The 22,789-nt window shown below is 39.0% G+C and overlaps 2 protein-coding genes across 3 annotated transcripts in view; one reads left to right on the plus strand and one right to left on the minus strand.

Moving 5' to 3' along the window:
- The window catches only part of PTPN21 (protein tyrosine phosphatase non-receptor type 21), a 45,365-nt gene extending 36,879 nt beyond the window's left edge, over positions 1-8,486 (plus strand). For both annotated transcript variants that reach the window (XM_053945428.1, XM_053945429.1), the window contains 3 exons: positions 229-463; positions 1,006-1,166; positions 1,974-8,486. In XM_053945428.1, the coding sequence (XP_053801403.1) occupies positions 229-463; positions 1,006-1,166; positions 1,974-2,102 (525 nt within the window). In that variant the 3' untranslated portion in view covers positions 2,103-8,486. The remainder of the gene's footprint in view (positions 1-228; positions 464-1,005; positions 1,167-1,973) is intronic.
- Positions 8,487-13,719: 5,233 nt separating this feature from the next.
- SPATA7 (spermatogenesis associated 7) overlaps positions 13,720-22,789 on the minus strand; it is a 34,763-nt gene continuing 25,693 nt past the window's right edge. Inside the window, exons 6-12 of the mRNA XM_053946440.1 lie at positions 21,839-22,317; positions 20,737-20,803; positions 20,210-20,280; positions 19,339-19,392; positions 18,118-18,195; positions 16,646-16,703; positions 13,720-16,289 (exon numbers count right to left, since the gene is read on the minus strand). Coding sequence (XP_053802415.1) covers positions 15,801-16,289; positions 16,646-16,703; positions 18,118-18,195; positions 19,339-19,392; positions 20,210-20,280; positions 20,737-20,803; positions 21,839-22,317 — 1,296 coding nt within the window. The 3' untranslated portion in view covers positions 13,720-15,800. The remainder of the gene's footprint in view (positions 16,290-16,645; positions 16,704-18,117; positions 18,196-19,338; positions 19,393-20,209; positions 20,281-20,736; positions 20,804-21,838; positions 22,318-22,789) is intronic.

The following is a 22,789-nucleotide window of genomic DNA, read 5'->3' on the forward strand; positions in this document are numbered from 1 at the left end:
AACAACTAGACTGATCAAAGATATGTTTCTAGTGACCCCTTTCTGTCTTGATTCCTTTGGCAGAAAAATGAATTTGCAAACTCCTTCTGCAGGAAAGTTAGTTTTCTTAGTAAGAGGCCATAACACGCTAGTACTGTCCAGTAGAGGAGAGATACAGTTGTTACTACAGTAGCATTAGTTGTATGAATGTTCTTAGGTTTCTTGTTAAGCAAGTGTTCTGCTTTTAAGGAAAGTGGGAGAGAAAAAAGCTTCAGATACTGGCCACGTCTTGGTTCGAGACACAACACAGTGACATATGGAAGATTTAAGATTACCACGCGATTCCGTACCGATTCAGGCTGCTATGCAACTACAGGTTTGAAGATTAAGCATCTTCTCACAGGACAGGAGAGGACGGTTTGGCATTTGCAGTATACTGACTGGCCAGAGCATGGCTGTCCAGAAGATTTGAAGGGATTTTTATGTAAGTTCTGTTTAATAGCTTTGCTTTGGGGTGTGGTTTGCGGTGTTTTTTTAATACCTTTTAAAATGGCTGCTATATATGAAGTAACTTTGGACAAATATGCCAAGCATTCCATTGTAAAAGGTTTCTTCACACCAGCAAGAGATACTGAATTATATTTTTTGCAGGAATAGACCTGACAGTTTATTAAAATGACTCTTTCTGTCTAAAGCAAATAATTTGCTAGAAGTCTATATAGAATAAGACATAATTGCACCCTATACTACACATTGGAGTATGTTGCACCAAGTAGCAAGATGACCACAAGCCGTCTTTAGTAGGAATAGGGGAACAAGGCAAAGAAATCCTTACAGAAGTTAGATGATCCTTGTAGATCTGTACTGCTATGGTTGGGGTATGACTTGTGATTTATACAATGTATCGTTTTTCTGTGGCATGTCGATTGTTAAATTACTACTTTCCGGGGGTCATAAAGCATAATAGCATAGCTTATTTGGCTTCATCTCCTAAACGAATTATTCTTGTCTTGTGGAACGTGGTAGCGTACTTGGAGGAGATCCAGTCAGTGCGGCGCCATACGAACAGCACAGCAGACCCTAAAAGCTCTAACCCCCCGCTGCTGGTGCACTGCAGTGCGGGCGTGGGACGGACAGGAGTGGTCATACTGGCAGAGATCATGATCGCCTGCTTGGAACACAATGAGGTGAGCTCTTTTTCTTTCTTGTGCTTTAAATAATGTTAGGTACTAGAAGAGTCAATAACCTGCCTAAAATGTGTGATGGCTGTTCATCTGAGCAGCTGTAGGGAGAGGTCTTACAACTGTGCTTGAAATGGCTCTTGGGAATTCAACAGAAGTTAATAATCTTCTAGAGCTGCCCACATGCACACCAGGCACTGGAATGCTCATTTGGATTCTTGACTCCCTAAGATGTTGAGTCATTGAGTGGAGCAAGGTATGCCCTGGGCCACTGAGCGTATTTCAGGATTTCATCCGGACTTTGCCACTCCTTGCTTTAATTGGAATGGATAATATTCAAGAACATGCTTTGTTGCCAGCCTCTGTACTTGTTATTATTTTGTTCCTAAGTGCAGTGTATCAGTCTCAGTAGAGGATAAAGTGATAGTTTAATAGAATAAAATCAGTCCTATCAACTTCTAGGCAGAAGGGGACAGCTGTAAAATATTTATTAATAATATAATATGTCAACTGAAACTCAACAAATTTACTGTTTCATTGTGCATCCCTCTCCTAACACTGTGACAGGCTTTTTCAGCCATTAGATTTGTGAAGAACAATACCCCATGAGATAGGTGACTTTACCATTATGCACGTTTCCCAGATGATTGGTGGTGTAGTGTAGTCCATACTGCAGGCAGGGGCAATGAATTGTCAGAGCTGAAATCAGAACAGCTGATTCACTAAGGTACTGCTCTGAACCTCCTGCTGGAAAAATGCAAGCCAGTTTCCTTGTTCAGCAGTCACTTGTAATGTTTTGTTCTCTTCTTCCAGATGCTGGACATCCCACGAGTGCTGGATATGTTGAGGCAGCAGAGAATGATGATGGTGCAGACTCTTTCGCAGTACACTTTCGTCTATGGAGTTCTCATTCAGTTTCTCAAAAGTTCTAGACTTATCTAACCCCTGCCACTTCCTAAGAGACTCTGCAAGAGTTTACAGAAAGAAAATAGGAGTTGTCCAGACCTGCTCTCACTGGTGTTTGCCTCATTTCATGAATCACAGAGTTACCATTTAGGGCTGCCATGGGACTGTTAAATGCGAGTCAGTGTAACAGTCTCTGCACAGCAGGATCTTCACTGGACTGAATTCTTCCCACGTTCAGCCACAGTCACATTAAGGAATGATTTTACTTGTCCTGGTCTGTAGTACTTGCACACATTCTTTAGAGTGGTGTTACTCTGAGGAAAATAAGTATCTTGTGGAATGGAGGTATATAGTACAATTTTACTGACGTTATGTTTTGAAACATAATTGTTGACTATGCAAAAGCTAAAATCTGTAGGTGCACAATGGGTCAGAAACCTGCCCCTTGGGAATGTCAAGGTCTTACGCAGTTTGATTCTGCTTTCAATTTTATATTTAGAACAATACATCTATATTTTTTAAAATGAACATTTGGTTTCCTCTGGCTTACTTAGCAAAATTAGCAGTTCTTAGATATTTTAAGCTATTGCTTTAATAACAGTTATTTTTATATTTGGGATTTTTAAATTAAAAAGAAAACAAACCACCACAACAGAAAACTTTTTAAACGTAACAATTTTTTTCAGAGGAGAAGACTGGCAATGTTTGAACCAACTTTTCAAAAATCATGCAGGAAGTCGAAGGGAAGCTGTTGGGAGTTAGTTGTAGTGCCATGTAATAGAACAGACAAGTGAAAGATAATGGTAACTGTTGATAACTTTCATTTGAGAAGAGGCATGTTTACCTGCAACAGGCAGGGGGAAAATATTTTAAGTATCTGTGAGGTTATTTGAAACAGATGGATGAAAATGGATGGATGGAAAGTAGATATTCAGTATTATTCATATATTTAGAGGACAGTTTGATTTTACTGGCTGAAATCAAAGTGGATGCAAATGTTTTAAGCACTTTTTTTGCTGTTATTTATGTAGCTAAATATAGAGACTATAATCATGCATTGTTTCATTTGGTAATATACCATTATTAACCTATTATTTTAAGAAGAGCTTTTTAAGTTGATGAAATGAGAAAACCAAAATGGGAGTAGGAAGGTGCAGAGTGGTGAAGTGGAAATTATTGTATGGAGTGTAATGGAGGAGGTGTGGCAGCTATGACTGCTGGTTTACACAGTGCAGAGATGACCTTAATAAAATGTTAATGTTCCCAGCCAAGAAAGCCAGTAAAGCACTGGAAGTTTCTGTAGAATCCTCCAGATTATTTTATTAGTGGTAGAGCAAATTTTGCTAATGCTGTGCAGCATTGCAATAAAGAACATTTGAGAAATTGCAGAAAAAGAGCTCTTAGAGGAAGCACTGGAGATGGGGGTAATTTAGTAGCTGTGTAAGTGGCTGAGTCAGTGGCTGTGGCATGGACCTGAAGTAGGCAGGTACAGCCTACTGTAGTTTCTATTTTGTCCCATGGGGCTGGTCAAATGATGATATCCCTAAATAATCCTCTGTGGTTTTCAGTGGAGACAGCATGGTTTTAGCTGCCTTTCCAAGTGTTTTGAGATGCTAAGATGAAAATCACTATTCCAAATTGAGCTATAGTTTTTAGATATCTGGTTTAAGTAAAAAAAAACAAAACAAAACAACCTATAGTAGACCACTCTGCAGGCATGGTTAAGTGTACATTTCCCTTGATACTTGCTTAGTGAAACAAAATGAAACTAAAAGTCAGGTTTGTTAGTGCTGAAATTGTTATTTTTCTGAGCTCTAACAAGGATTTGGAAACTATTAAGGCCCCTTCAAAACAATGGTTGAAACATGAATTAAGAATTATAAATAGGTTGCCTCAATTTCCTTTGTAACAAGCTGCTTCTATGAAGTTAAACATATGGTCCAAATGACATTGAGACAATACATAATTTTATACAAAATATATTACTTTTAGATACACAATATTGATCTGGTGCTTTCAGGTCTGCTTAGAAGCAGTCGGTTATTTTGTCCTCTCAGTCTAAGTTAGATTAAATATTTCAGACTAGGAAAAAGAAATGTTGTTCTTATACAAAATACCTAGGAATTATTAATTGCCAAACATAAAACTGAAAGTCCAGAGGAAACCAGTTGCTGAAGACTGATTCTTTATACATAAGCCTTCTAAACATACCAATCTGACATACCGTATCTATGTTGACAGAAGTATTGAAAGAAGCAAACAACTTAGCTATTTTTATCATGCTTAGTTTTAAAAACATTGTTAATTTTTGCCACAGTTCACTTCTATCTTCCAGAATTGTTATTGAATGGGAGGGCAGGCTTTAAAATGTAGCTTGTACCTTTTCCATTTCTTAACTTGCACTGTGATCTTCGTCACCTGATAGATGCAGTTTTAATAACATGATGGACAACCAGAACCTGTTTCTGATACAGAACATCAGCTGTGAGGCATTAAAAGGAACAGTAATAACAAGCAATTGAATCCAGTATTTATGGGATTATCTGAGGTGGGTGAGGAAATGTGTGTCCTTTGGCTTATTTTTCTGTTTAGCTAAAAGAAGTTGTGTTCACTTTTAGAGGCGGTTGTGCTCAAATCTGGTAGTCACAGTCTTGGTTTTTTCAGTGTATCACTGCTACCTCCTCCCCTTCAGCTTCCAGTTCTGTCCATCAGCAGTCTGTTTTTGCAGTAATAGACTTGACCTTATTAGACTTGATTTTATGTGAGTTTTTCTACTGAACACCATAGGATTGCTTTTGTTTGTAAGCATATGGCTCCAAGTGGGCATTGAAAATGAGCAGTTTCTCTTCTAGATACCAAATGAAATTAAACTTCACACCCTTCTTTAAAAAAATTATATTTTAAACCATTGTTTAGATTTTCAGTTAACGTAGACAATTCAGTTTTTAGCACTTTTGTTCTGAGCCTTGAAAAGGGATGCATTTTTACATGTAGTTGTGCTGGATGCTTCATGAAGTTTTGGATGTTATAACAATATCTACTGTCCAAAACCAGTCACAGTGTGAGTCAGAGGTGGATTTATTTGTCAGAAAAACTTAAAATTTCTCTAAAAGCCTGTCCAATTTTGCCAAATGTGTATCTGTTTTTATGGGGATGAAATCAAATGATTATGCAAGATTTGAATAGAGTTTGTTTAGTAAGAAAAGTTGCATGAAGAATTCTTGCAGCAAATGGCAAAGATGATGCTGATCTCTAGGGATGTCAGAGCTCTCAGGGACAAATAAAGGTGCTATATACTGTCAAGAGACAGATTTGGTGGTCTTTTGTTGACAAGGTAGAAGATGCTTTCTAGGATCAAATTAGATGAAGAGACAGGAGAAGAACATACAAACTGTAGTAAGGACATCTGCATATTTGGTTTCTTTCTTGGTTTCTCTGATGCGAGATTTTTTTGGCCAGTGAATCTTTGTAGTCCTGGGCTAAAACCTCTTCTCTAAGAAGCTAAGTCAGTGTTACTGTCCATTACAAAGATGTCACTGACTTAGCTGGGTTAGCTTTAGGCTGTAGGTTCCTCCTGGCCCTGTTCGGTGAGGGAGGAGCTCTGAGGTGCACAGGGGAGTTTTGTACAGCCTCTGCAGCCTGCACAGCAGTGCTCTCCTTTTCTGCTGTCCCCCAGGAAGAGCAGGAAAAGTCTTATGCCTTAGTGTTTCACTCATTGGAATACCTTTCATTCAAGGTGCAAGGTGCTATGGTTTGTAAGTAGAAATACATTTAATTCAAAGGAGGTGACCAAGGCAGTGTTCCTGTATTTCTATGGATGAAAAGCTGCTCTAGGGTATCACCAACATTTAGGAAAAAAAAGTAAAATACAGTAATAACAAATAAAAGTAAAATAAAATTTTACTAAAATGGAAAAGATTTTTGACATTTTACCTTTGACTTCTCTTGTAATCCTGTGTATCTCTTTTTGAAGTGGGCAACACTTGGAGCAATTTTCTCCAAAATGGCTCCTTTAAATTTAATAAGTAAGACTGAGGCTGCTGCTCCAGCTGCTGCTGCATATTTTGTGTTGGAGCAGCTGTTAAAGTCGAGTGGCTCATAGATTTTGATGGCTTCTGGACCAAACTTGGAAACTGCAGGATTGTTTATCATAGCTGTGTAATGAAACCTCAGTTTTAATATCAATAGCATTACTAAATCCCTGGTATTTAAAAACAGTGAACCCATCACTCTGCTTCAATAGTTCAAATTATCAATCTAAAAGAATCAATGTTTCAGTTGCTAAGAACTCAGTGCTTTAGTGTTTAGGGTTGGAATTTTTTCTGATAGTGCAAAGTCGTGAAAAGCCAGAGTCCAGCCCTGCAAGATGCAAAATTCCTGCAGTTCTTCAGGATACTGTAGGAATTAAAATGGGCTTACTGCCAGTGAAAGCTTGAGCCCTAGAAGCATGAATACGCACGTCTGCTTTAAATTTAAATACAGATTACAAGAATTAACCAAAAGAATGCAGTAGGAATGTGCTTACAGGAAAGTACAGCATTCAAAGGAAAAGTAGATGAGAGTTCAAAAGAAATTCTCTTGTGCAAGTACAACATTTTGGACATAGAGAGTGAGGATTTGAGGAGTGGCAGAAGGCATTTAGAGGAGGATTTGGAATGTTTTGTATCCAAAGTAGAGCTGCTAGCAGGGTTTGAGTCATGGAATGTTTTTCATGGCATGGTAGGGTAAGTGAATGTAGTCATAGGTGTTATTTTTACTGGCTTTTTAAAATGTGACTTTTTAAACTCCAAATACTTTTTCAGAGGCTCTGTTATTTTTACATATCTTCCTATCCAAATGTATTGAATGCAATCTGTCAGCTTAATTTCTGTTTACTTATTAAAGGTCAGATTTTTCAAACTACAGTCTCTGGTTTTACAGATACAAAATGCAGGGGGAATAGGCATACTTGCAATTTTGCAGTGATAATTTCTAATGGATGCAGGTGAGATGATTCAAAAGTCTAACTATGTTTTGAATGAAGCCAAGTGTTTACAGTTGGTGTGAGTTGCACCAAGTTAAGGCTGGGCTAACAATGAGACTCCTGAAATGTGGAATTTACCATGTACTTAGAAGTGCTGTTGCAGTGCAGCATTTGCAACGCAGTGGCATTAAAACAGTGTAACACTGTGCTAAGGTAAGGGAAAAAAAAATCTTAAATTGTTGTTGTAAACGTGTCTGTAAAAAGAGAAGTCAAAGAAAAAACAATCTTAGTGTGATCTTGCTTGGGACCAGCTAACTTGGTGCACTCTGTTGGCATCACATGTTACTTTAAGGTCTAATTGGGCTGAATAAAAAGGATTTGTTAACTTCAGTGAGCATTTCAAAAAATTGTTGCTAAATAGCCTTTGGTTCTATTCTTTGCTATTTTCCACATCATGGTGTGTTCAGTGAAGAATAACCTCCAGTGTGTTTGTTTTGTTGAAGTCTATTCTTCAGCTTTATTTAGGGAATGAAGATAGAAATTTAAATGTAAAGAATCTAATGAACAGAGTTTACAACAGATCCAGCCTGTGGCAAGTCAAAGAGCAAAACTGCAGATACTGTAATGTTCTTTTGGTTTGGATATGCAGCAATCAAAACTACCAAATTATTAATTTTATGAGCAGTTTCAGAAGGTGCCTAATTTTTATAAAGGGAATTAAATGCTGTTTTTTCATTTGGAAATATTTAGGTAAAATTAGGAGACTTGCTTTTAATATACTTTAAAGACATTGCAAATACCATTAATTTTTAGAATGGTAGGAAATTTGATGGAGAAAACCCCTGTAAAATCCTCCCGTCTGTCACCTTGCTAATGCTGGATAATTCTGGCAGACAAGGTGTGTATGCTCTTTACAAAGATACTTGCTTCAGTTGCTTTGAAATACCCATCTGTCCTCTTTGTGGCTTTTCTGGGGGCACTTGGATGGAAATTTAGGAGGCTTTACCTGGCAAATCAGCAAGTATGTACACTTCTGCACACTGCTGAAATCTCTTCATTCATCAAAAGCAAACGGGCGTTTGAAATCCTATCAGCAGTTTTGTAGGATTGAGTCCTTAGTGTCAGAGGAACAGAGGATCTGGCTCCATTTTCTTCAGTTTTCACTTAAGCCAGTATGCAAGCATTTAAATGGGACTTTGTTTAAAAGTAGCAAACATGAAGTATTATTTTCTAGTACTAAGCTAGTGGTTAATGTGTCTATTTTTGCTGTCTTGCCACCAATACTGTAAAAATGTATAATCAAGCCAGCTTTAATTCTTGTAAAACTGAAATTGGTTTGTAAAACAATGTATAAATTGTGTTTCATAGACAGAAAAGCTTGTATTACTGAATGTAATATATGTGAAATGAATATATTATAGTCTATTTTTGCCATGGAAATAAATATTTGAAGCAATTATAGTTTTTATAGTTCCATTATTAAAGGAAAAATCCAAGAATTTACTGTTCATGTGTAGTCCTAATCTGGGACTTTGCCTTCAGTTCACAAAGGTGTGATCCCTCTTCTAATGTTCTACAAGTACTGGGTATAAAATTTGTGCTGTCAAGTACTAATTCTTTCTGGCAGGAAAATCTTGTGCCTGCTGCTCTGTCATATTTTTTTCACAATGTTTTGCATTTTCTAAAGCTGTTTTTGGTACTGAACTTCCAGTTTCCCTCCTAACATTTAAGTGTAGGAGGGACTAAAAACTTCTGAAAGTTGGAGAACCATTTCCAAAAGCATGTGAGAGAAGAAACAGTTGATTGTATGCTTACTATGATTGGAGCTGCTGCCAACAACAAGCACTGAAGTTATTTTCATTCTAGAATTGGCATTGAGTTAAAAAGGGAGGTGATGCAGCAGCTTGCTCTACACACCTGGTACAGCATGAGGCTTTGTGAGGTGAATGCAAGAATTGCACACTGAACGTTATAGTTTCACACTGGACAAGTGCATTTCCCTTGTCTTTGCTTTGTCTAGAGCATTATCCACCTAGCTACATCTCAAACAATCAGGCTTTTAACTAAATTTTGTCTTCTAGGTGCACTCAGTTTGAGGGCATTAATCAGCTTAAGGTAAGACAGTTACAAACCATAGATACATCTGTATTTGTCAGAGCAGTTCTCAAGTCCTGGGGAATGTCCTGTGTGATGCTCATTGTAAACAAAGCTCTTTTATTAGACATGGATTCAAAATCAGAAGAGGAAAATGGGACCTGAAATATTCAGCAGTTTTGATCACACTTATTATTTATACTGGTTTTAGATCTCTGGCAAAGGTATCTTCAGAAACCTAAATTTCCTCTAAATCCAAATTGTTTTAAACTGCAGTTGTTATTTTCCAGCCACTGTGAAATCCCCATTAGAGACTTCTGGTATCCAGAGTTGGTTGACAGGGACATGACTTGATGCTTGGATTTGACACATCTGGCCAGAAGCTTTCTTGGGCAAGAGCTCCAGGACTTGGTACACGAGAAACTTATGGGAGCTGATGAGAGAAGTTTCTAGCTCACCAGAACAGCAATAGGAATCCCAATGACAGGTATCAGATGTAGTAGCTTTGATGCACTGCAAAAAAACTCAATCAACCCCAAAACAAGGAGCATTGCTGAGTGTATGCACTCCCTGCAGTCAGAGCAAAATTGTCCTTAGTGCCATGGTGTTAGGAGGGCTGCCATGGTGAGTTTAGCATTTTCAGTGCATATATGCCATCAAGCTGGAAGTACAATGCTCCATTTTCCAATGCCTGTTTTCAGGACAAAAGGTCAGCCTTATCCCTCTGCACAGTGCTGGTGTTTAAATAATGACAAATAAGCAGAACTGAGAGTAATGGACATTATGGAAATGCTTCACAAATACTACAGGTTGAATTTCCTGATATTTGGGAAGGTAACTTTGGCCACGGGCTGGCCCAGCCTACCACTCACCTGCCCCTCAGCGTTGTTACTGGAGTGTGCCTGAGACTGCACCATGGGTGTTTTATGGCAGGGCTGTGCTCTTACCTGCCAGCTGCTTCCTCAAGTAAAGGGAGGAACAAGGCTGGGGAGATGTGCTCAAGAGTCCTTTGGGGAGATCAGATAGCATCATAAAGTGAATTGGACAGAGACTCTAAGATGTTCAAATAGTGAGGAGAAGCCACGGAGAAAACACACCTTATGGAAAGCCATAGCAAGGGGCTTTGAAGACTGATGTTTAAGCTGAAACTCCCTGTATAAGGCTAAAAGCTGTCAGGGTGGCATGGGAGTAGCCATTATGCAAGCTTGTGTCTGGGGAAGGGAAAACCAAGATAAAAGCTTCAGGAGCTCTTCTATCTTTCTCTTAAAATCTACTGTTATCTTAGATGGTTGTACCCAGCTTTTGGGAAGCCTTATAGCCAGCTTTCAAACCTGTGCTATCTGAATGATCTCTGGTTTCACTTGTGTCAAACACTGGGAAAAAGCAGGGTGCCAAATACCTCTGAGCTGAATTTCTGATTGGAGAGGCTACACCTCTGAGGTCCTGCAAGGAATTCTCAGGCTGACAGGAGAGCTGATGGCCTTTAACACGTTGCTTCACTTCTTTGGCATGTGAGCATGCTTATGAGTGAGAGAAATGGATACTGGGAAGAGCTGGGGTCACCTCATAGTTGTGTTACTCATCTGGAACCAGTCTCTGGCTGCTGCGAGATGTAAGGTATGCTGCAGCCCTCACACAGATACTGTAAGGGGAGTCCTACAGGCTTGCTGAATTCTTGGGATAACTGCAGAGAGCTCTGCACCTCGTGCTACAGATCACGCTGCCTGTCCTCTACGAGAATGGGACAGCACAGCTCTGTTGCCTGCCAGCCTGAGGCTCTGTTGGAGTTTCTCTCTCTCAGGTTTCAGAGGCCTCCCTACTCCATTTATGTAGCCTTTCCTTGCCCTTCTCAAGGTCCAATTTCATTCCCGCAATGTGGTAGGGCTGGAAGGATTGCAGGGGAACCCGTGTGTGCCGAAGCCTGTGATCTACAAGAGCAGCAAGGGCACAGCAGCAGCCTGTGTTGGTGCCTTGTGGGGATGTCTGGCAATCCTCCAGCCTAAAACGTGGTGTTGGGTTGAGAGCCTATGCTTTTTGCAGGCCAGTGTCATGGCTTCAAAGATGAATGCAAGTGAAGTTTTGTGCGTTGTCACCTGGCTGTCAGGCACACCTCCTGGCCTTTGCTGTCAGCTAGAATTAGCTTAGTGGGTGAGCTAAAAGGTACCATTAGGAACCCAGCTATTCTGGAGACTTTCTAGAGAGAACAGAAAGTCCCACACACTTCATCCTTGATTTTGGTACCCTTCACTTGAATTAACAATTCTTGTTGCTACTCCTCAACTGCCTGACACCCTGGAGTCCTCCTAGGTTTTCTTTAAGGTGGCTGAAATGGCGATGAGCTATGGGTTCTACAGCTCAGATGGTTTGTCGAGCCAGTGGCAACTGCTGATTCTTCTTTTCCCTTCCCAGTGATGCTTTATCCCTGTGACATGCTCAACTTCCGCTGGCCCATGACCTGCTACAGGTTTTGAAACTGAATCCCTTGACTGGCTGTGACCCATGCTGGGGCAATGGCTGGGCCAGATTAATTTACTGCTCACCTGTTTGCATATCACTTGCTTTACTACTGAAATACAAACTGAAGGTGGTTGTTTCTGAACGAAGCAGATTTCACTAAAGGAAACGGGGAGATTGGACTGCTTGTATCTGGTTTGGTTGTTTTGGAGAGTGAGAAATTATTTTTGTTAAAACTGCTGGTTGCTGTTCTGTTCCTTGTAATCTGTGTACATACCAGGTGTCAGCTCTTGAGAAGAGCAGGTTAAGTGAAGTGCCAGAGAAAAACTGGGAAGTACCAGAGAAAAAATGATGGCTTTGGAGACATCACACAGCTGCAGTGCCCTGCACTTTCTTACGTACGGGTAGTCAAAAATTAAAGTGGGATACTGGACTTTCCCACAGCTTTCTGAAGTAGACCTTGAGTTCCAATTTTGTATTTTTTCCCCTTTGCATATATTTTTAGGTCTCAAATAGAAGCACTATGATACAAAGGTGGTATCATGCATTAGGTATACATACAAAGGTAAAATACATTTGAAGGCCAATGTTAACAAGTGACACCTAAATCTCTACTCTGCGCCTGTGCTGTAGCCAGTAACAGGTCTCACTTTAAAAGACAGAATCAGTAACAATTTCCCTTTTGCCAGTCCTTTCTTCCTGTATTCTCTTTAATGCTCATTTTCCATTGGTATTTCTACTTATTCCAGCCTGTGGCCTGGGGCTGCTGCCTCTCCCAGGTACTCAGACACAGGAACAATAGTCATGCACTAAAGGGCATTATTAGAACATCTTGTTGGTTAGAAACCGTGCTGTCACTACAATGGAACAGCCTGCCTTAGGGGATACAAATGAAACTCCTGGGCCTAATTTTTATTTATGCTGATGTTCTAGTTCTCTTACTCATAAACGTTGCACAAAACATTGCTGAGGAAACAAGTAGCCCTTTTTTGCCCATTGTCCAATGGAGCCATTTGTACTTAAATCATGAAATGCTGTCAGTTGAGCTGCATCATTCTTACAACTACTCTTGCATAGCTATAAATGATAAAGTGTATAGAAATGCAGAGAAACAAAATTGTGAAGTCATTCTGCAGCTAAGCCTAAATGAAAACTCTGTAGGAGCTTTAAACACTGGGTGGATTAAGGATAAAAGGATGGCTTGAAGCTGCTTGTTTTCTGGTCAGCCCTAAGACATGTAAGCACCTTTTTCCTTTGATCCCATTAATCTTTACTTCAAATGACCAAAAAGCCCCACTTTGCTTAGTAAATAAACAGAATCCTACCTTTGAAAAAAACAAGCAGTGATGACAAAACTGTAGCTTTAAAGGCAAGAGGCCATTTTGTTAGAGCAAAATGGCTTTTGTCTATTTGAAAAGAACATTGATGTTATGATGTATGCACTCATGGCCCACATGAATCTGGGCAGAAAAAAAGTCTTTACATTGCAGATCACCGCTGCTGACTGCTCCTAAGTTTGTTACATCTGAAGGATTCAGATATGTAATAGTGTGTGACTGCCTTGTTCTGCTACTGCTTGTGCCAAGGCTCGAGTACAACACAAAGTAAAATGTGACAAGAGAAAAAAATTTAAACCAAACCAACTAAAACCCTCAGAAAAAATCCCCAAACCTTGCAGTGTTGATTAATCTTATCAGTGATGTGGGTCAAACTTGCATATCAAGGTCTTTAAAACAACTTATGTTCTAAGCACCACCTTAAAAGTAAATGTGAATAGAAGAGAGACAGTCTTAAATCCAAGGCAGCCTGAATTTGCTCTTGGATCTGCAGATAAACTGATTTTATATAGGTAATATTTATCTAGAATGTTTTTTTCCCTACTATCTGATAAGAGTGCCTCTACAATGACAGAAACAAGTTCTTTGGACTGGACTAACTGCTCCAGTTTCTGGATACTGGGGTGTGTAATTCTCTGGTTCTTTACCCGACATTTCACTGTGGATCCAATAAATATTCACACCGTTTAGGCAAACAGGTGCTTTCTTTATGAAAGGTCTGTTTTAATCAATTTATTTCCTCTTTTAAGTTACATCTACCCAGAAAAAATTGTCATTGATGTTGAGACAGTTCTTCAACAGGAAATATGGTCAAGAAACTGTTTTTATTTACTTTTGTGGTACTTGTATTACAGGAAATGAGTATGTCATTACTTGTGCCTTTCTGTGAGGTTTACTGCTGTGGTGTTTTCCTACAGTATTTTTTCATTTACAGATTTTGAAGGTGAAATTCTTATTAATCTTTAATCAGACTCATGTTCACAAGAAGCTGAAGTTTGCTGAGTAACATTTTTTACAATGTACAAGTCACAAGTGTAGAGATAGGTAGAGAAAAATACCCTAAATTCTCATTATTGACCAAGAATGGAGAACTTGGAATGGAGGGCCCCAAGAGTGGGAGAAGTCCTGAAGAACTGAGGAGCAAAGAGGCTTTATACTTCTATGCATCAAAACTTGTATGTTTTCAAACCAGTCCCTGTGTGTCAGAATCCTTCATAAAAAGTAGAAACAATTTGCTAGGGCATCCCTTCTGTTCAGCTCTCTCGGGTAAGGAATTGAGAGGGAGTTTCCTGGAGGATGGGAGAAGGTCTGTGATCACTCGTGAGTGAGGACAAACCCTCCCTGCGCTGTACTGACTCAGCCCTGTGGTCACATCTTTACAAGAAGACAGGCTCTGATGAGGGGGATGAAGAAGTCCTCACATTTTCTCACCTGGCTTTTCAGTGAGCCAGAGCACTCCTGCTGCAGGCCAGACTTACAAGGCAGCCAACTGAGTACGGCAGATGAAAGGCTGGTGCCCATCCGCCCAGCCACATGTACCTGGCTAAAATAAACTCTGGTCTCCTGTCATTGTCAACAATGTCCACAGTTTATTATTGTGGACAAGGTACCCAGGAAAGTGGGAATTGTGTTCTGAACTGCAGTGCTATGATTGTGCCAGACATGCTTTTCTCTCACTGGCTTCCTCTAGCTGTTTTTTGACTGTTTTTTTTTCCTTTTTGTCTAAAAGTTTATGCTTCATAAGTGAAGCAGTGGTCTGCGTCTGTTGGAGCTCCTTTAAGCTGCAATGGGTCATCTGGCTGATGGAGTCACAGACCTTGGTTGATGCTCACAAGGCACAGGGGAGGCAGGTGGTGGCAGTTGTTATGTAAGAACTGGTACAATTTGGGCTTGTCCTTGGAGGAAAGTTAGAAACTGACCCTAGGAGATATTAAAGGACAGCTTTTATCCAGGTTCCTAAGACTTCTCCTAGTTCCTCACCTACAGCAAGACAATGTAACTTGCCAGCATTTCCTCAGAACCTGTTAAGATCATTCTGCAGCAATGGGAATGTCAGGCAATAGCTGTACACTGATTAAACAATGACATTTGGGTTAATTTCATGCAATGCATGTACTAACTTCAATTTAAACCAGAAAATACACCACCTCTTTTCCATTTGCTGTACAAGGTGCCTGATGTGTCTTCTTCTACACAGTCCTAGTCATCAAACAGTAAGCAATTCAAACCTTTTCCAAAACCAAAGCTTGATGCAGAATGCTATACCATGGCTGTCATCAGTGCAAGAAATTGAACTTAGCAGTCTCATTCAGTTAAGAACTGAAAATAAAAAACTGCAGTCGTTAATCTACATAGATCAGTAAAAATTTGGATTTTCTTCTCATGAAATAGTTTGATTTTTCATTTGTGGGCTTCTGTGAGGGGTAACATAGTACACTGCATGGTGGAACTGTTTGTCCATTCTGGAAGAGGACATTGATGTAACATTTACGTTAAGTTGAATTCTTGCAGACTACAACATCTCAGATCTTTATAGCAGGACTACAGCTGTGCTATCAATTAATTTACTTAAATCAATAAATATTTCATAACTTATTATTACAGCCCTAAAAATATAAATCTAGTTTTAATATTCTCAAGTTTGTTTTGAGTTATACAACTATGGGCAAAATACACAAAATTCTTCTGATACCTGACCATTTATCCTTTAAGGTCTAATTTACATACAGATTAATGCCCAATTAACAGTATCCTGCTACAGAGATCTTAGCAGTATTTAAACAGAAATAACTGAAAATAAACTGAACAATTTACTACTGGTTGAAAAATGGCAGTTCACCACAGAAGGAGCTCTATCCCTGTTTAATAGGTAAGTTTTGGTTACAGTTATGAATAGTTATGTGAAATGTGAAGGGCCTCTGCAAAGCTTTCCCCAAGTTCATCAAGTTTCTCATTGACTTCCAAATTACTGTCAAAAGCAAGTAAATGTAAAGCTGCCTCACAGGTGGGTGAAGTGTCTGGGTGTTCAAATTCCACACCACAGAAATCAGACTCAGTCCCAGCACTCATAATTTCTATGGTATCTTCTGAGAAGTCCTCCTTGCCCCGTGCCTCCCTTGACCTTCTGCTTTGTGGCAGTGATTCACATTTGTCTGGTTTCTTTAACAAGTCCATGGTCTCAAGGAATTCTTCTTTTTTTGTAGCTTTCCTCAGCCTGTGACCTTTACTGGTACACTCAAGCTCTTCTGTTGTATCAAACTCCTGCAGATCCACTGGGCCCGAGGCTTCCTGACCTGCATGGATTAGCTCTGTCTCGCTGTCCTGGCTGCAGCCAAGGTCTGATTTCAGCACATCCAACATCTGGCGCATTTTGCCCTAAGGGGTGAAGGAGGAAAAGGGTGACACTTCTCCAGCCCCGTGGCACCTGAGCACTGCTCAGACTCAGGGCTTAACTCTGACAGGAGGAAAGGGAGGTTCCTTGCAATCAAGTGACTAAATTAAACATTGAGTATCACCAAACTGAACTGACTGTTGTCCATTCTTTGTCACTGTACCTGTGACTCCCAATCTGCTGTGATCCATGAGTGTGCAGATATCATTTCTGGAGAGAGAGAGGCTCCCCACTGCGTATTCTGGTTACCTTAACCCCCCAATATACCTGTGCATTTGCCCAGCTCTTTGGAAATGTCACCTAAGTCATATGCAGAGACTACTGTAAGGGCAGCACATACCTCATCAAGGTGGTTCTTGTTCTCTTCTATATGGCACTCAAACAGTTGATCCAGAACCCTAAAAATAAAAAATCAAATTATTTCACAGGAGGAAAAACAACTTTTACGAGATGCACATAACCTAATGACAGTAGGTTTTTATTTCAATTTCTTAGCTGAATGGCATCTCTAAGACTGTTTCAATTCCATTCTGTCACAAATAGGGCTACCTGTAGTCAGCAACCCACTGGACACATGCTCAGCAGGCAGACTTGGCTTTGGGCAGCACATGGCAATTGTGGGGTGACTTGTAGTACAACTATGTGTGTGTTTGACCTGCTGTGCCTATGTGCTGCAATCCAGTGGTGATTCTACTGGCATACTGAAGTATCCAAAATCTCTTGGATGCACCATAGTGGCTGCTATACCCAAGAATAAATAAGAAGAAGAAAGAAAGGAATAAAATCCAGCTTGAGTAAAAAAAGAATCCAGAGAAAAGTCCTCAGTCCTGAGAGCTCTCTTCCATTTCTTAGGCTGAATGAGAAAAAAAATTCTGTAAAGAAAGTGTTCTGTGACAACTAAAGTACACAGCCACTGGAACAGAATTGTAGAAAGTCAAGTGAATTTAACCTAGCTTACATGAGAAATTATTAAACAAAGAAGTGTAAGAAGGGTTCTAGTGGAAGAAAAATTACTGTAAAGAGCCAGAGGTAGACTGCTCTCAAAATTTCTTGAAGATTAATTTTTTTACTTGGTGTATTTAGTATTCTTATTGACAGCCTTGACATAAGACGAAGAAAATAAGAGCACATAGAATAGCAAAACCAGCTGGGAACATTATCAACCAGAATATTAGACTGATAAGATCAAGATCAGAATATTATGAAATTAGACTGCCTTGAATGCAGAATTTCAAAAATGGGTTAAGATTCTGTATATATATAGAAATACTGCAATGATTCTGTTAAAATTCTGTGTATGTAGAGAAATACTGCAATTTTTTTTTTCATAAATGGAGAGTTCTTTATTAGAAAGGGCCAGTATCATACTGAAAGCAGCTGGTGAACTTTTATCTGCAAGTGAATGTAACCCTTGCAACCCATGTTGAAGACTGAATTCATATTGGAACAGGAAGGACAGAAGGGGATAAAGGACTTGTTGTGTAAAAGATTAGTAACTCAGTTTATTTAGGAAAACAGATGTTGCAGACTAAAATGAGTTCTTAGTATTTTTCTACCTAGGGTTCCAGGTCAGTTTTTAACACAAGCTGTTATCTCATGGTACATAGCAGCAGATCCAAGTGGATGACCCAAAGGTATTTCCTACTTCTCCTTTCTTACATAAAGCAAAAAAGAAGAGGAAACAAAACAAAAGCAAGGGCTAACTGTGTATATGTGTGTATAAGAAATTATTACTAATCACTACTTCCCTTACCTATGGAGTCAATGGGTTTCTGACATAGCATTACAAAACTGAAAACAACTGTAACCTACCTGTCAGAAAATAAGCCAAGTCTAAGAATTTCACTTGTTACATCTTCAATGAAAGTTAAATACAACAGCTCCTCTTCTCTACAGGGAAAATAGAAACCCCAATGTTAAATGCTTTACCACAGAAACACATATGACATATTTTAGTAAGTTTAATCACCTTCACTGGAAAGGCCATTAAGAAGATTTTATAGTTTTTGTATCAGCAGTTATGTTTCATAAAAGGTAACACTATCATGACAAGCTAAGCCTTTTGTTCAATCTGGATAATAAAAAACTACAAAATATGAGACTGTTCTACAGGTGGTCATGGTGCTTTGTCTTTATGCTTTCTGTTGTGGTATAAATTAGCACAGAGATCCCAAGCAAGGGTATCAGTGAATGTTGGCAAGTATTCAGAACCTGCATTGCACTCAAGAAAGGGGAGCTCCCTGGGAAGAAAGTGTACAATTGCAGTTTGATGCTCTGGGTATAGGCTTCCAAAGGAGCTTCTAGAGAATCTGACTGCAGCTGAAAATTGCTGGTCCTAAATGGAAGCTGAGAAGGATTTAACTGCTTATTTGGCAGCATCCACTCATTTAAACACAGGAAAGAAATCCCCAAAAGAAAGTATTTCAGTGCTGTTTCTCTTTCATAGCATCTTTTTAAGTCTCCCAAAGCATCCAATCAAACTCTACTGAGTCATTCTCCAGTCTTAATAAACAGAAAACAAAAAAATGAAATACATCTTGCATTATTTTCACTACATAAAATTTGTTATTGTGCCTAAAGATTGTAATTTTGGTTCCCTCTATAGTCAAGAAAGTTACCTACAGCTGGAATTTGAGACCTCTATTATAAGCCTTAAGTTAGGCAAACACAAGCCTGTCCTAAAGCACAAAGAATTAAATGACTTTTCCAAGGCCTCTTGGTGAAGCTTTAGTAGTGTTTCTGAATATAACTCAAAACTCTTCTAATTTTCATCAAATTTCAGTGCAGAAATGTGGTAAGAATGCCCTTCAATTTGGTGCTTCATTTGCCAATATTTGCTTCAGAGATTACAGACCTGAAAAGAAATGGAAACAAACTAGGCACTGCACAATCTTCTGAAGTTAAAATGAATTTTGTTTTTTGATTCACATAAACTTTTTTAAGTATTTTATTTTTCAAGCTCATCAGTTTTGAGGAAAGCCTTCTAGTTTGATGTTGTAAATGAGAAGAAAAATGGTTTAAAAGCATACTTACTCATCATCAACAGTTCTCTTTGGTGAAGACTTCTGAGGACACCATGATGGCTCTCTAATGAGAAAATCAGAGGGCAAGAAAAAGAATAACATTCTAAACCCCTTTTATACTACCTTACATGTAATTTTCTTCTGGAGCCATGGAGTGCCATTATATGATTTCCTTTCACAAAAAAACCCACCATAACACCCTTAAACCCTGCTCCAGTAGCAAAATACCCTGCTGGCACTGAAACCTGAAAGACTGCTGTTCAAGAGTATTATATCACCTCACTTGATGCAGTGCTCAAAAGACCTTGGTGCTACTTCAGATGCTATTCAATCTCTGTTATCTGTAAGAATGCTTTTTGAACTCAGAGTACCTTTTATTTCCTCAGATAAAAATGCCTTTGAAAAGGCCAGAGAGCAAATCAGCGAGGCATGCGTGACACTCAGGTCAGCAATGAGGAGAGTCAGCTGGGAGCCCTTGGGCTCTGGCCTCATTTCCAACACTGCTCTTGTATTGCAGCTATCCCAGTATTAAGTTTTCAGAAAAAGATATGGGAAATCCTCCTGCAATGCAGTATTTAGTTATAGTACTATGTAGTCTGTGAGCTCAGATGTACAGAACTAACAACTGTATTAATGTTTCATCAGTCAATTCTGACAAAAATATATTTCAGAGCTCTCTTTCTTAATTGGCTTCCCATTGGAACTTATCACAAGAAAATAATGAATTTAGAAGTTGGGAAAGGCCATTGATATAAAAAACTCAATAAAAGTTCTGTAGAAGAAGAGTTATAAAGAGAAATGCTAGTGAAGACTTATGGCCTAAGGACCAGCTGTATAGAAAGGAACATTTCAAATATTCCCTCCTGCTGTAAATCAGGCACCTTAGGATGGAGTGTTCAAAATCATCTACTCCTCTCTCAGGCTCATCCAAAGTATATCTTTTATCTTCAGCCTACAACACAGAAATAAAAATCTTTATTATCAGTGCAAATACACAGCAAATTTTACCATTAAAATTAATCTAATAACTCTCTGTGATTAAGCAACCCTAGAAATTCCATGTCTGTTCTGAGAAACTTTGGGTAAACAGACAAATGGGACACCTTCTTCTGCTGGAAAGTCACGTACCAATTATCTATGACCTTAGCAGATATTTGATACTGCACTTACAGAAACAATTAAAAAATTAAAGAGATCTCTTCATGTGCCTCAGTGTTTTTTTCTTATAGTTTCCACTCAGTGTTCTGAAATTCTGTCTCCTCTATGTAACTAACTGATGTCATGGCAATAGAGAGAAGAACACCTAAATCAACTGCTCACTGCTGTGGCAGTGATAAAGTGTATTACTCCACAGTGACGGTGGTGGGTGTGTGCAGAGTACCCAGATGACTGATAGATGCATTATTACCTTTGATTTGATCTTCTGGTTTTCACCCATAACTTTTCTCACATGCACTTTGTCTGAAGATGGAAAGCTACAAAATTTAGAGAGGTATTAGATTCCCAAGTAGACTACTTTAAAAAATGCAGAATGAGAATAGCAGTGCCACTGTGAAAATGTCCCATCGACCTGAACAGAATGTAGTACTGAACAGTCAGAAAATTTCTGCCAGACAGGTGATCCAGATTAATTATTTAGCTGCATATTAGCAGGAGATAGCTGAATTATTAAAAAAATTGTTCAGAATTAAGAATGGAGATGATACTAAAATTAAAAGTGCACCAGGAAAATAGACAACCCACGGCCAGAAAATCAACAGTTGCAATACAGAGCCAAAGCTATCATAATTCCAGTCTTAGGAAATTCCTAATTTATTCTATGACAAACTGGAGTTGGACATGCAGGTGTGGAGGACACAAAAGGCAAAAGATTTCTCTTTACAAGGTAGTATCAGCAGAAACAAAACTAATTCAGAACTGTTCAATTTGCTAAGAAGTTCAATGCAAGAGGACACTAATTTTGTTTCAAATATTTTATACAAGATATATCCAAAGGTATTCAAATTCAAAAAAACCAATGAAGAGCTGCATTCAGGAGTTAAAAAAGGATGTTTGCATGATGTATTAATTAACAGACTGGAAAGCATGTGACTACAGGGGCAATAGTGGGGAGCTAATTGCATGCTTATATTGGTTAATTCTTTAAAAGACAGAACTATACATCAGAGAGCATAGGGAAGAGAGAGGGAATTATTATCCCCAGCAGATGTAATATTCCACAGTTTGAATTTAGTGGCACTTTGTATCCAATCTGTATAAATTAAAACAGTTGTTCCAGAAAGAAGACAGCAAAATACGCCAGTGAAAAAAAGGAAAATCACATTATTTTCTAGCTTTTGCTAAGGTGTATCTAGAATAATTATTCTAGTTCTAAGTTCTAGTAAGACATCAGTATAATTATTCTGGTTTTATACAAATGTAATGAGAGGAAAACATCTTGCCTTTATGAAGATAATGTTATGATAACATCTAAATTCCAGGGTTTTACAATAAAGTTTCAATCTCTGTACCTGGTCATATCAGTCTGTGTTTGAGCTTCCACACGCTGCTTGCGGTGAGTTTTCTTCTTCCTTTGAGCAGGAGTGTAAAACCTGTACTGTGACAGGAAAGGTTTAGCATCTGATATTAAGGTGCGTGGAGTAAAAGGTTTTCGGCTCCTAGTGAAGTATTCAGAGTGCCTCTCTAGAAGATCCCCGCCGCTGGCTCTGGGGTGGTTTCCGTGGCACCTCTGGCATTTCACACTCACAAAACTCTCGATGGAGTGACTGCGTGGAAGTGCAGAGCATTTATCTGGTGGCCTTGACACGCAGACACTGGAGTGTGAGTAAAGAGCCGCACGTATCCCGCATGTATCCCAAGAACATTTCCTGGTGCATTTTACTGGACTGGAGTGAACCAAGCAATCCTTGCCGTAAGGAGATGATGCCCTTGGTAGGTACTGTGCCTGGCCAGCAGAGGGTGAGAGATTGTCTTCTGCTTCCAAGAGACTCTAGGAAAAAATAAAACAACATTTGATTGCTTTTCAAGTTACCTGCTTTGCTTATAATGGTACTCCCAGCTATTACTGAGAGCTACCCAGTGGGTAACTGGGAGTTACCAACTTGAAGGTATTTTCTAAGTAAAAACTTTCAATTTTTTGTAAAATCAAACTGGTTTCACAGCAGCCTCAGTGCTAACAGATTTTAAAACCTAGTCACTGGAAATAAGAGAGTAATAAGGAAATGGTTTATTTCAGTAGCAAAACATTGGTGCTCTATTACAGAATATTGATGGCTACATCAAACCAAGAGTTTAATCAAAACATTTTTAGAAGTCAAGAAATCATTCCACTGAGGCAAATTATTTTATCTGGATATGCTCTGTTCATACCACTTAGGCAAGCTAAGGCAGACATTATCCATAATTATCCCATGCTTAAAAATTCAAGATTATTCCGGAATTGTATTATGACAAGTGGCAAA

This window comes from Vidua chalybeata, chromosome 6 (genome assembly GCF_026979565.1).
Source record: "Vidua chalybeata isolate OUT-0048 chromosome 6, bVidCha1 merged haplotype, whole genome shotgun sequence".
In the NCBI taxonomy this organism is placed as follows: domain Eukaryota; kingdom Metazoa; phylum Chordata; class Aves; order Passeriformes; family Viduidae; genus Vidua; species Vidua chalybeata.